This window comes from Bufo bufo, chromosome 5, assembly GCF_905171765.1.
Source record: "Bufo bufo chromosome 5, aBufBuf1.1, whole genome shotgun sequence".
Lineage (NCBI taxonomy): Eukaryota > Metazoa > Chordata > Amphibia > Anura > Bufonidae > Bufo > Bufo bufo.
The window spans coordinates 317,702,094-317,716,510 of NC_053393.1; the positions used below are offsets into that span (position 1 = coordinate 317,702,094).

The 14,417-nt window shown below is 42.7% G+C and overlaps 1 protein-coding gene across 2 annotated transcripts in view; it reads left to right on the forward strand.

Annotated features, from left to right (window-relative positions):
* Window positions 1-14,417, forward strand: part of PIGN (phosphatidylinositol glycan anchor biosynthesis class N) — a 356,746-nt gene that overhangs the window by 298,499 nt on the left and 43,830 nt on the right. For both annotated transcript variants that reach the window (XM_040432195.1, XM_040432196.1), the window contains exon 26: window positions 1,818-1,891. In XM_040432195.1, the coding sequence (XP_040288129.1) occupies window positions 1,818-1,891 (74 nt within the window). The remainder of the gene's footprint in view (window positions 1-1,817; window positions 1,892-14,417) is intronic.

Here is a 14,417-nt window from a genome sequence, read left to right on the forward strand (position 1 = left end):
ATGTGGCAGAGAGAGGAGAAGTGCATCATGGATTTGATTTAGTTGGATACAGCAACAGGATGGAAACAAACCAGACTGATTTGTTTACATGGTGAAAAGTGGTCAGCAAAATTTACATGAGGTAAGCAACTACATGAGCATATCTGTTAAAAGTCATAGTAATCCTGGAAAACCCTTTTAAAGAGGACCTTTCATGTATTTTTTTATTTGTTTAATTAAGTACCTTTACTTGCGGAGTACGCACCGCTGATGCTGCCATCATTGTTCTTGTTTTCCAAATACCCCTCTCTTGCCCTGCTGTGCCCCCCGGCAGTTTTCATACCCAGTATGTTAATACTGAGTATTGGTACAGGAAAGAGGAGACCCCAGGGTTTCTCTGTAGGCGTCTCCTTCTCCCGGACTGTGCCCCGGTCCTATCGCAGCGGAGCGTGTCACAGCCAGGGAAGAACTGCGATTGGACTGTGGCACAGCCAGGGAGAAGTTGACGCCCACTGAGAAACCCTGGCGTCTCCTCCTCCCTGTACCAATACTCAGTATTAACATACTGGGCACAGTGGGGCAAGAGAGGGTTATTTGAAAACAAGAACAACTTTTTTTTTTTTTTTAACTATTAAATTATTCCTCTAACCCCTTAAAGGAAATCTGGCGTCTCGACATACGATGCATTCCGTTTTTTTGCTGAACCATTGACTTGAATGGAGCCACGGAACGTGATTTGCGGGCAATAATAGGACATGTTCTATCTTTGAATGGAACGGAAATACGGAAACTGAATGCATACGGAGTACCTTCCGTTGTTTTCGCAGACCCATTGAAATGAATGGTACCGCATACGGACCGCAAACGGAATCTCCAAAAACGGAACTGAAACGGGGGAAAAAAACGTTTGTGTGCAAAAGGTCTAAGCCTGCTGTTAGGGCACGGTAGTGTTACTCTAACAGCAGCCTATGTCCTTGTGACACAAAGCATAATGTATTTGCATACAAGAGTATGGCAATACATAGTAAATGTGAAATAAAGTTATAAAATAGTCATCCCATAATGGTATAAAAATGTAATAATAAGGTAATAAAAAAAAATAAAAAATCTGCAAAGAAACGAAAATGCCATTTTCAGTATAAAATACATTTTACTGTGCACACATTAAATGCAAATTAAAAAGCTACATATTTTAGGTATTCCACCAACCGTAATAACCTGAAGAATTCATTTATCAGGTTATTTAGTGTGGAATGGAAATGGCATAAAAAATGTAAACAAAAATGCCAAAAATCTTTCTCTTTTATATTTCCGCAACAAAAAAAACTAAAATGACACCATAATTCTACTGCACGAAACAAGGCCTAAGACAGCCACGTCAATGAAAAGATAAAAACGATATGCCTGCTGCTGCTGCTGAATTGCCCAGAACGAAGAATGTTGTTGGTCATTAAGGCCTTTTCAGGCCCGGTCATTAAGGGGTTAAAGCTGCCAAGGAAATAGTATAGAAATTTACTGTGGGATTAAGAAGAGTCTTGATTGAAGGATTGGGATAAGAGGTTTTCCTTAGCGTGCATCTCATTCTTTAGGAATCTAATGCATACTTTCTCTAAGCCATACATTGTGTCTCCTCGTGCATTAATTCCTCTATTCATTTTGGTGTCTGTGTAACTATGAAGATGTTAAAGAAGGGCAGCATTAATTTGAAATATTTCTAATGTGCTAGATTATTCATGTGTAACAATGAGAATTTGCCCCGTCATTCAGTGATTAGTTAGAGTTGATGGAGACGGCCCTTGAAATCAAGCTCCTCTTACTTTCCACCTTGTGTTTTACAGATTCTCATCCCTTTCATTTTGGTGATGTGCTCTTTTGAAACGGTTCAGATCTCAGCACAGATTTCCTCTAAATGGTACATGAAAAGCCAGCAACTGATAATACAGTACATTTTTATGGTCGAAATATTACTGATTTTCACGTCATCCATCCTAAATAATAATGAAGATTATGAATGGTAATACCAGTAATGAGGTGATAGATAATAGGGGAGATTTTTTTAAACTGTCTAAAAGAAGAAAACTATCTTTGATGCCCATAGCATCCAATCACAGCACAGCATTCTTTTTTTATTCTGCTCTTGAAAAATAAAAGCTGTGTTGGGATTGGTGGATTGCTGACCTGCATTCATGTATGGTATGTATGTATTGTATGTAGATTATCAATGTCTATATTTCATCACTATTTGTAAGCCAAAACCAGGAGCAGGTCCAAAATACAGAACATGTGCAATTGTTTCCCATATACTATTTCTTTGTAGGTTCCAGTCCTGGTTTTGCCTTACACCTACCAATGCAAGTTACTGACTGTATGAAAGAGAGGTCCCTTTACATGGGCCGACGTAGTAGGCTGTTATAAGGAACAAAACCGCTTGTATCCGATAATTGCCTGCTCATCAGAGAAGGCGAGAGCTGCATTTACCTTCAGCAGTGATCTTCTCTGTATGGGGACTAATGAATCGCTACTGTGATTGTTCTTCCCCATAGAGAATTCTTGCTTCTGGGCAGCAGATCGTTGTTTAGTTAAGACGATCTACTGTCCAGAAATAATGATTTAGGTGACCACAGCAACCATGCTTTCACCAAATGAACCAGCAGGGCAATTATTGGGAATTAGCATTCCTAAGGATGCTTATTCTCTAATTTGCCCAGATCATTTATCCATGTAAATAGGCCTTAAAGAGGACCTGTCACCGCTCCTGACATGCCTGTATTAATAGCTTCATGCATTTCCCATGTAATAACAATTCTGGAACATCTATTCTTATGTCTCTATGTTGTGCCATTTATTATTTCTACTAGAAGTTATGAATGAATTGCCAGCAGTCTGCAGTAAGGGTACAGAGGGGTGGTAACCAGTTGGGGGGGTGTACCCCCCCCCCCCCAACTGGTTATTACCCCTCTGTACCCTTACTGCGGACTGCTGGCAATTCATTAATAACTTCTAGTAGGAATAATAAAGGAATGGCACAAAATGGAGTCATAAGAATAGATGTTCCAGAATTGTTATTACATGGGCAATACATGTAGCTATGTATCCCCATACGGTTCCTGTGCTGCGGAGACGGGGACCCGATGGTTGCTATGGCAGCCCTGATACCTTGCACAGGCATCGGGACTGACAGCTACGGAAGCCCAAAAGATCCATCTACAGGGCTGACCCAGCAACTGTCAGCGTCTTACAGTGTGATACACTGACAGTTCAATACAGCACAATACAGATGTATTGTGCTGCATTGAAACAGGAATCAGACCCTGTAATGTTGAAGTCTCATAGTGGAATCAAAATAAAAAATAATAAAAGTGAAATAAAAGTGTTTTTAACAATAAAAAAAATTTAAGTTTCAATAAAAAAGCCCCTTCCCCATAAAAAAAGACATAAAAAATTGTAAACAATAGAAAAAAAATAAACACACACATTAGGTATCACTGCCTCCGTAACAACCTGCTCTATAAAAATATGACATGATCCACCCCATCCAGTCAACACTGTAAAAAAAAAAAAACTGTGCTAAAAAAGCAATTTCTTTTGTCATCTTTCATGACAAAAAGTTTAATACCAAGCGATCAAAAAGTCATATGTACCTAAAAATAATAGCAATCAAACTATCATCTCATGCTGAAAAAAATAAGACCCTACATAAGGGCTCTTTCACACCTGCGTTCTTTTCTTCCGGCATAGAGTTCCGTCGTCGGGGCTCTATGCCGGAAGAATCCTGATCAGTTTTATCCTAATGCATTCTGAATGGTGAGAAATCCGTCCAGGATGCATCAGGATGTCTTCAGTTCCGGAACGTAACGTTTTTTGGCCGGAGAAAATACCGCAGCATGCTGCGCTTTTTGCTCCGGCCAAAAATCCAGAACACTTGCCGCAAGCGGCCGGATCCGGATTTAATGCCCATTGAAAGGCATTGATCCGGATCCGGCCTTAAGCTAAACGTCGTTTCGGCACATTGCCGGACCCGACATTTAGCTTTTTCTGAATGGTTATCATGGCTGCCGGGACGCTAAAGTCCTGGCAGCCATGGTAAAGTGTAGCGGGGGAGCAGCATACTTACCGTCCGTGCGGCTCCCGGGGCACTCCAGAGTGACGTCAGGGCGCCCCAAGCGCATGGATCACGTGATCGCATGGATCACGTCATCCATGCGCATGGGGCGCTCTGACGTCATTCTGGAGCGCCCCGGGAGCCGCACGGACTGTAAGTATACCGCTCCCCGCTCCTACTATGGCAACCAGGACTTTAATAGCGTCCTGGCTGCCATAGTAACACTGAACGCAATTTGAAGACGGCTCCGTCTTCAAATGCTTTCAGTACACTTGCGTTTTTCCGGATCCGGCGTGTAATTCCGGCAAGTGGAGTACACGCCGGATCCGGACAACGCAAGTGTGAAAGAGGCCTTAGACAATTGGCCAAACGTCTTTTTTTGTTTAGAAAACGCTTATATTGTTTAAAAACAAAATATATTAAAAAAAAAAAAACATATTGGGTATCGCCGCATCAGTAACAATCTGCTCAATAAACATATCACATGAGCTAACCCGTCTGGTGAACAGCGTAATTTTTTTAAAAATAAAATCCATGCCAACTGCATCACAAAAAGTTTCATACCAAAAGATCAAAAAGTAGTATGTACCCCAAAATAGTACCAATCAAATAGCCATCTCATCCCGCAAAAAATGAAACCCTAAGGCCTCTTTCACACAGGCGTTGCGTGTGAGGGCCGGACAAGATGCGGGTGCGTTGCGGGAAAATGCGTGATTTTTCAGCGCGAGTGCAAAGCGTTTTAATGCGTTTTGCACGCGCGTGAGAAAAATCGGCATGTTTAGTACCCAGACCCGAACCCGGACTTCTTCACAGAAGTTCGGGTTTAGGTGAGGGGTTGTGTAGATTTTTTTATTATTTTCCCTTATAACATGGTTATAAGGGAAAATAGCATTCTTAATACAGAATGCTAAGTAAATTAGGCATGGAGGGGTTAAAAAAAAATAAACTCACCTCATCCACTTGTTGGCGCAGCCCGGCTTGTCTTCTTTCTTCTTCTTTGAGGACCTGGGAGGAAAAGGACCTTTGGTGACAACACTGCGCTCATCACATGGTCCATCACCATTGAGCATGGCTGCCACATACATAGACTGACTGGATTGCCAGTTTCAACGAGGTGCAACGGCAACATCCTCGTTGCACCAATGGGCTGATTAGTATAATATAAAATCATATCTTTGGGTTCACATCACTTATTAACATGGGAAAAGATTCAGCTTCTCCACAAACATCTTCCATGTCAGCTGGATTTCTTTGAAGGCACAGTATGCAGTGACAGATTCCCCTTGAGCCAAGTAGGAGAAGATACCCTTTGCTGAGTTTTCCAGTGGTTCTAGTAGTGAAGTGGATAAAGCCTCATTTTTTATAAGATCAGAATTAGTATGAACTGATATTGCTTTCTGAATTCCAGCAATGTCTGGATTAGTTTCTACTTTTACATCCTATATTTAAATGCAAGTTATAATTTAAAGAGTTTTTCTTGAACCCCAAAAAAATTTCTGAATGAGCTACCCAGGTCGATGTTGTTCCAGCACCACTACTTCCAAGTTTCCGGTGGTCTTTATTTCCAAGGCTGCAGCTATAATATCACTGACTAATCCACATTATTGCTGAAGCCTGTCACCGAACTCATTGCTCACGTGAGATAGTCGAGTATGTCATTACTGCACCACAGGTCTCCCTACAGCGATGATGTACCAGACTACCTGGTGTGACTGCCGAGGCCAGTGATTTGCTGAAGTTATCACATAGAGTAGTCAATGACATCATTGCTGCAACAGAAACAAGACCACCAAGATTGAGCAGGTGCTGTGGCACTGGAATGGTGGGGATTGTGCTGGTGAGTAAGGCTTCCTTTTTTTTTTAGCACATTGCAGCCATTCAGCAAAATTTGTCGAGTCCTAGAAAACCCTTTTAACTGTAACAGTTACAAAACCAATATGTACTGTTATACTCAAGTATAACATTTGCTTGAACTATGACTAGGCACACTGAAAATGCATTTTTCATAAGAATGTGTGTCCTATGTTTGCTGTCATCTTCTCTCTTGACAGTTTGGGAACTTACTCTCCAGTTTTAGTCTGAAAACGTACTTGCCTTATCTCTTTAGGTTTGACTGCGCAAATTTTCTCATCAGATTCAGAATTGTAGACGTGATCTGTATGGCAACGTTGACCTGTTTATGCTCATCCTTTACATTTTAATACATGAATAGTTTCCATTACTCTGTTCCATCCAACAGATTCCTTTATTTAATGTCCAAAAATATTGTAGTATTTGAATTGGTTTTATCAGAACTGCAAAAATACACAAGCTAAATTACACAACTGCCAAAAGTAGTATTAGAAGTAGGGTTCATAGGTCAGCACTCCGGTATCAATAGGATGTGGTGCTCGCGTCTAGGAGAGGCACTCCAGACACATATGAAGAAGTAGTATTAGAGTCATCATAGGATGATTGAGGAAGCAAGAGTACAGTAGATGCACAGCAATTCAAATTGAATTGATATTTATGGTTTGTTAAAAGCTGCGGGACACTATGGGCTCATAGCCACCAATCAGAATCCAACTTTCATTTTCTAGAGCTGCTTTGGAAAATGGAAGGTGGAATCTGATTGGTTGCTATGGGCAACTAAGCCAGTTTTGCTTCACACTAGGTTTAATAAATCTAACCCTATAGGTATATTGTAGTACTGCGGCTGCATTGGCTAGACCAAGAGTACTCAAATATAGTTGAACAGGATATTAAAGCACTTCACCCAAGAGAAGCATATCCTATTTTTCAGATTTTATTTTAGAGAAAATTGCCCAAAAGTCTGTTGAGAAACATTCTTTGTCCCGGTAGGGGAGAGTATGCTAACCTGTCACTTTGAAGATGATGTCTGATCTGCCAACATAATGGTATAGATCAGGAGTTGCTATATAGCCATTGCTTGACAACTATCTTATATAATAAAGTATGTCAGTCACTGAGTAGGACCTCCCACTGGACTCCTAAGCCCAGAGTCAGCAGGAACTGAAATGAATTAAACACGTTTTACTCATTCTAATCCCACAGACTATAGATCAATCTGCTCAGCTCCTGCTGCTTTATAACATACTGTCCACAGATCATACTTCATGTTCAACATGAACGGATCCCTTTAGAACAAGTTCTGTAGTAATTTTACGATGTCTGCAAAGGGCCAAAAGGTTGAGCAGCATCAAAGTCCCCAGGAGGAAATGCAATATCAAATGCCCATCAAAGTGGATTTGTGTTTGACACGTGTGCAGGGCTGGTGTTGGACACAGTTGTTTGAAGGTATCAAAGCAGGTTGGATCAGAGATTCACTTGTAGAAAAAAAATAAAGTATATTTGATCTGGAGGAGTCCTGCTGTATCAAGCAGGTTTGTGGTGTAGCAGATAGAAGAATATTATGTAGTCATAGACAGAAGGTATAAGTCACTGAGTAGAAACAGTTCTGCCTTTGTAGATTGAGGTTACAGGCTTAGGCCTTCAGAACCTAATATCCTGCTCGAATGTTTTATTAAATCTTCCACTACAGCTTTATAAACATTGCGGATCTCCTGACTGAATACTAAGACAGAATTTCTTCTCCGGAATTCATCTCGATGACTACACAGAGAAATGAACACATGGATCGCATACAGTAGTTCTAGTTATCTAGTCTTCTTCCTTTGTCTTATTACTGTTTCACCTTTGCTAGCATTCACATGACCGTATGTATTTTTCGGTGCAAAATGCGGATTCGCAAAAAATACGGATGACGTCCGTGTGATGTTTTTTTTTTTGCGGAACCATTGTAACAATGCCTATTCATGTCCGCCAAACAGATAAGACTAGGACATGTTCTATCTTTTTTGTGGGCTGCTTAACGGACATAAGGATAAGGACAGCACACGTAATGGTGTCTGCATTTTTTGCTGCCCCATTGAAGTGAATGCAGATTGCATGTGAAGCAAAAATATTGGTCATGTGCATGAGGCCTAATGATCATATTTATTGCATACTTCCCAAATTTAGAATTTTTTACAGTAGTATTGCTCCCTTAGTGTCGTTTTCGCAGTAGAATGCTTATTTGTGCCCCCATAGAGTAGGTAGTGCCCCTTTAGTGCCGCACACAGTAGTTATAAGACCTTACTATAACCTTCACAGGTGCCCCCTCAAGGTAAGAATGGCCTGTTAGTTCTCCTACACTGCAGTTATGCCCCCTTAGTTCTTCCACAAAGTAGAATTTCCCCCTTAGGCTTCTTTCACACTAGCGGCAGGACGGATCCGACAGGTTGTTCACCCTGTCGGATCCGTCCTGCCGCTATTTTGCCGTGCCGCCGGACTGCCGCTCCATCCCCATTGACTATAATGGGGACGGGGGTGGAGCTCCGGCGCAGCACGGCAGTGCGCGGCGAGAGGCCGTCGGACTAAAAGTACTGCATGTCTGACTTTTTAGTCCAGTGGCCTCTCACCGCGCACTGCCGTGCTGCGCCAGAGCTCCGCCACCGTCCCCATTATAGTCAATGGGGACGGAGCGGCAGTCCGGCGGCACGGCGAAATAGCAGCAGGACGGATCCGACAGGGTGAACAGCCTGTCGGATGCGTCCTGCCGCTGGTGTGAAAGTACCCTTAGTGGTCCTCTCGCAATGTTTTTGCCCCATTAGCTCACTCCCTTACAATAGTATTGCCCCCTCACAATAGTGCTGCCCCTTGGGTCCACCCTTAGAATACTGATACTGCCTAGTGCCCCTCAAATAGAGAACCCCCTGTAGTTTTAGTCAAATAAAAAGGTAATACCTAGCCCTATTTCCCCAATAAACAGAGCACATCATCCCCCAGCTTGTGCTCTCTCCCGTTCATCAAGCGTGATAATGTTACTGCATTGCACCTGCCTGAGCTCAGAAGGTGGAGCAGGGTACTGACAGCTCTCTGCTCCACCATTGTATTCAACTGTATCTTTGTCTTCAGGGTGCTGATAGAGTTGAACTAGGGACATTTCATAACCAGGCTCGGACTGGCCCACAGGGGAACAGGGATATTCCCCGGTGGCCCCCTGAGAAAGGTGGGCCCCCAGTCCACCAGCACAGAATCTGAAATAAACTGTATCAATATAAATAACTTTGTAGACTATCTAGTTTATTATTATAGAGGCATCAGAAGGTTAAGATGGCCTCTAGGAATAGAGGCAGGCCAGTCCGTATCCTCTCTTCCTTGTGACCCACCTGTTGAAGTTGTTGCAGAGACCCCCATAATCATCTTGTAGCGTCTTGTTGCTGTCTACCTGTGTGTAAGCAGGTAATAATTGCATGTCGCTTTACAGTGGGCCCCCCAGAATGAATTTTACTGGTGGGCCCTAGGCATCCCAGTCCGACAATGGTCACAAACCTTCAGAGAATACGGGACAGCCATCAAAAACTGGTGCTGTCCCAGATCCAGGATAGTTAGGAGGCTTGGTTATTGTACTATTTTAATGCAGACTCAAGACCTGCAAGTTGAAAAGACTTGTTTGGGAGTTTCATAAATTAATCTAATTACAGGAAATGCTATAAAAAACTAAAACAATTATGACTTCCTTGCTGCTCCCATACTACCTTTCCTGTGGTTCCAGTCAGTCTTTATTTTCCTGTAACGGTACATACATAGTCGCTGCCACCAGTCATTTCTACCATGTATGGCACAGGACCACTGAGGTATGTCGCCATTGCAGGGAAATTAAAAGGGTTTTTCCATAAACTACTTTTCACTCTAAAGTTTTGTAATTACTCTAGCTCCTATTTCTCATTGATTAGTTTTTTTTTCAAAGTTACCTCATTTGCCGTTTTCTCTCATCCCCCATGCTTGAATCTTACTTCCTGGTGTGACATGTGTCTGCTGTCCCATCAGGCCTCAGGGCAGTGAAATGTGTGCTGACATCAGCAGTACAATAACTGCACCCCTTGTTCTTACCAATGACACTTCTTACGTCCTACATTACAAGGCTCCAGTGCAGGATGTAACCTACAGCAACTGATTATCTAAACAGATTTGCCACAGGGTGCAATGGTAGGCCAATCTGTTGGGCAGGATACAATTATATTAGTGGCACAACCCCTTTAATAAAGACCAGTGGGAACCACAGGAGAGTCAGCGCTGGAGCGTCAGGGGATTTAACAGGTGAGTAATAGCTGTTGTTTAATATGTCCTGCTCTTAATTTATTAAACTTCAAGACAACCCATTTTAAGCAAGCGCTGCTTGCACCATTTCTGTTTGTTGATCCTGCATAGTTGAGTCCCAGTTTTGAGATGAGCTCCCTATAGTAGGATTCCTCAGTAATCTCTAGCCAAAACTCAAATTAATGACCTTAAAGGGCATCTGTCAGCAGATTTGTACCTATGAAACTGGCAGGTCTGCATGTGTGTTTGGCAGCTGAAGGCATTTGTGTCGGTCCCATGCTCCTATTTGCCTGCATTGCTGAGAAAAATTAAGTTTTCATATATGCAAATGACCCTTTAGGAGCAACAGGGGCGTTGACATTACACCTAGAGACTCTGCTCTCTCTGCAACTGCTGTGCCCTCTGCACTTTGACAGGGCAAGGTGTGATGACATTTTCACTGCTTGGCCCTGTCAATCAAAGTGCAGAGGAAGCGGCAGTTGCAGAGAGCAGAACCTCTCGGTGTAACGACAACGCCCTAGTTGCTTTTAGGGCTCATTTACATATATTAAAACATCATTTTTCTCAGCAATGCGGGCACATATGAGCATGGGACCAACACAGATGTCTTCAGCTGCCAAGCGCACAGGCAACCAGTGAGCCAGTTTCCTAGGTGCAAATCTGCTGACAGATGCCCTTTAAAGGCATTCTGCTGCACACAGAATGGTAACTGTGTAACACCAGAGAGACAATGGAAGTTTGTCCTAGGAAATAGCGTTTTGCCTTGTAATCACAAAAAACACAGCTGCTGTGTAGCCCCATGTATTTCTATGGTTGCAAATTTTTTTTCACCTACAGTAAAGTATGTTTCAGTAAAAAATATGCAATCCATTAGTTTGCCTTAGTAATATGGTCTGTTGACTGTTGGGTGACTAAACTCTTCATGATCTTTTGTGCTGCTGACTTATTGATCCTGCTAGTCCATGAAACACGAGTCATTTTCTGTAAACTCATCATCCCACTGCTATTGTATGTCAAACAGAAAATCCTCCTTGTTTTGTACACTTCTCCTCTGTGTGTTCTTTGTAGGCCAGATGGTATCTTCAGTGCACAGAAGCATTAATTCCCGTTACCATGTTCTGTTTTATAATGTAAATCTACCAGGATTATTTGTATCAATAACAAAACTGTATCCAAAATAACAGTACATTGTTTTTTAAACATTTCTGGCTACATTTTTGTGGGCTGCCTGCCTGTATCAGTCGAAATGCTGTTGTTTTTGGAAAGCAGTACTGGTGGAATTTAGAAATGATAATATGCTAAAAGTCACAGTTTTAAATTTTAGAAGTACTAATGTCATATTGTCTGTACGATGCCAGCTCTGAAATAATAATAATAATATATACTCTGATCTTCCTGATGTATTGATATATACTAAAGATGTCCCCTTTTTACATTACATATATCACCTATTAGTGATATTTAGGCCTTATGCACACGACCGTTGTTGTGTTCCGTTCCACAAAATGGGGTTCCGTTGTTCCGTGATCCGTTTCCGTTTTTGTTTCCGTGTGTCTTCCTTTATTTTTGGAGGATCACCAGACATGAAGGAAAGTAAAAAAAAGTCTAAGTCAAGTTTGCCATGCAAATGATAGGAAAAAAACGGACGCGGATGACAATCTTGTGTGGCTCCGCGTTTTTTCACTGTTCTATTGACTTGAATGGGTCCGCAAACCGTTTTCCGTGAAAAAAATAGAACAGGTTATATTTTTTTGACGGACTGGAACCACGGACGCGGATGAGAAACGGTGCATTAGCCGAGTTTTCAACGGACCCATTGAAAGTCAATGGGTCCGCAGAAAATCACGAAAAACGGAACAACGGACACGGAATAAAACAACGGTCGTGTGCATGAGGCCTTAAAAGGATTGTCCAGGATTGTAATATTGATGGCCTATCTGACACCCCACGTCCCCACTGATCGGCTGTTTCAGAATAGCTCCAGCGCCTGAACTACACAACTCTGTCCATTGTATAATGAACAGAGCTGGTTACTGCAGCACTGCCCCCATTAAAGTGAATGGGAGCAGTGCTGCAGTAACAAGCTCCTTCCACTGCACAATTAACTGAGCTGTGTTGTTCCAGTGCCAACTACTGGCACTGGAGCTACTCTGAAACAGCAGATCATCAGTGGTGTGGGGTGTCAGACCCCCACCAAACAAATATTGATGGCCTATCCTGATGATAGCCCATCAATAGTAAAGTGGTTCCAGGTGCTTGGTGATGCACCAATGGGTTTTCATGTTAAAAATCTGGTGTGGATGTCCAAACGCTCTAGGAGGAACTTTCCAAGGTACTGTATATTGGAAGAATAGTTGATAGGTGATAAGGAGCTCTACTTTATATTCTCCTGAGTGCTCACTTATCAGAAAGATTACATTGACAACAGAAATAATCCCCGGACACTGGTGATCTTATGCCTCTTCTCTTACAGAATAGGTCAGTGAGTCTATTATGACTTATGATGAATGATAATGAAAGAAAACTATGAACTTGGTATGGTACTCATGGATGGACTTTAGGCACTTTGAGGAGTGTAGGACTATATTCTCAAAAAGTCACCCATACACAAACAGGGGCAGACAAAGACAGTAGGGGACCCATGTTGTTTAATGGAGTTTTCTGGGATTTTCATATTGTTGGCCTTTCCTCAGGATAGGTCATCAATATGAGATCGACAAGGGTCTGACTCCTGGCACTCCTGCTGATTGAGGTATCTGCTCTCACCGGAGCTCTGGTGAGCGCTGCAGCCTCATTACAGCTTACCAAGCACAGCATCGCCCGTTAGATAGCAGCTTTATGTGGTATTGCAGTTCAGCCCCATTCACTTGAATGGGACTGAGCTGCGCCTAGGTCATGTGACCAATGAACGTTACGTCACATGGTGTAGGTAGAGGCCAAAGTGCCGCAGTCTCTTAATAGAGCCGATTGGCGGGTTAGCCGGGAGTCGAAGTATCCTAATTTCAGGAAAAATTTGATTTGTCACAAAGGCGAATTTCCTCGTGCTTCGTGGTAACAAATTGATTTTCCCTGAAATAGCGGTAAATAAAACTAAATATACTCACCTCATCCATTTGCGAACGAAGAGCCCGCCATCTTGATTAAAGATTTTGCGTGGTGACGGCACCATGCTGGCCTTGTGATGACGTCATCGCTGCAAGATTTCACGCAGTGTCTTCAATCAAGATGGACGTGGTGGGCTCTTCACGATCAAATAGATAAGATGTTTTTTGTTTTTTTACTGATTAACCACTGAAAGCCCTCATTTTTAATCTCAAATGCCACGATCAGGGATGAATGCGGCATCTGAAGGGTTTAATGACGGGGCGGAGGGGGGGGGGGCGGTGTGACACAATCGCCATTCTCCGTTATTGCGTCCACCACATTTCTTTGTGAAATTTGGTGAAGCAACCAAATCAAATTTTCCATAACTTTTCTAATTTCTGGTCTTCAGGATAGCTCATTAACCACCTCCGGACCGCCTAACGCAGATTCGCGTTCCGGAGGTGGCAGCGCTGCGCACAGTCACGCATATACGCGTCATCTCGCGAGACGCGAGATTTCGCTCCAAGCCGGCCCGCGCATGCGCATCGCGGGCCGGCAAAAGTTAAAGAACAAGTTAGTCACCAGCCTGCCAGCAACGATCATTGGCTGGCAGGCTGGCGATTTTTAAAAAATCCAATCACAAGCCATATAACAGATCATATTAGTAAATATGATCTGTTATATGGCTTGTCTGCTCCTGTGCTGGTCCTTTTCGTCGGTTGGATCCAGCACAGGAGCAGACTTCACAGTGAGTAGCACCAACACTACACCTTAGCCCCAGATCACCCCCCTGCACCCCAATTAACCCTTTGATCACCCCTTTGATCGCCCCTGTCAATCACCAGTGAAAGGAAAAAAAGTGATCAGTGTAAACTGTCACTTTTTTTTTTTCACTGGTATTGGCTGTTAGGTTTTAGGGATAGTTTAGGCCCCTTGGTTAGGTAGTTAGCGTCAGTTAGCGCCCACCCCACCGCACCGCAGTCACTTTTATTCGCTGAATAGCGTATCGCTAATCAGCATTTGTACTTATATAGTATCTGTAAGTGATCAAAACTGATCACGGTCAGATCTATAATAGTATTAGTGTCACTTTAGTTCGCCCTCCACCCAA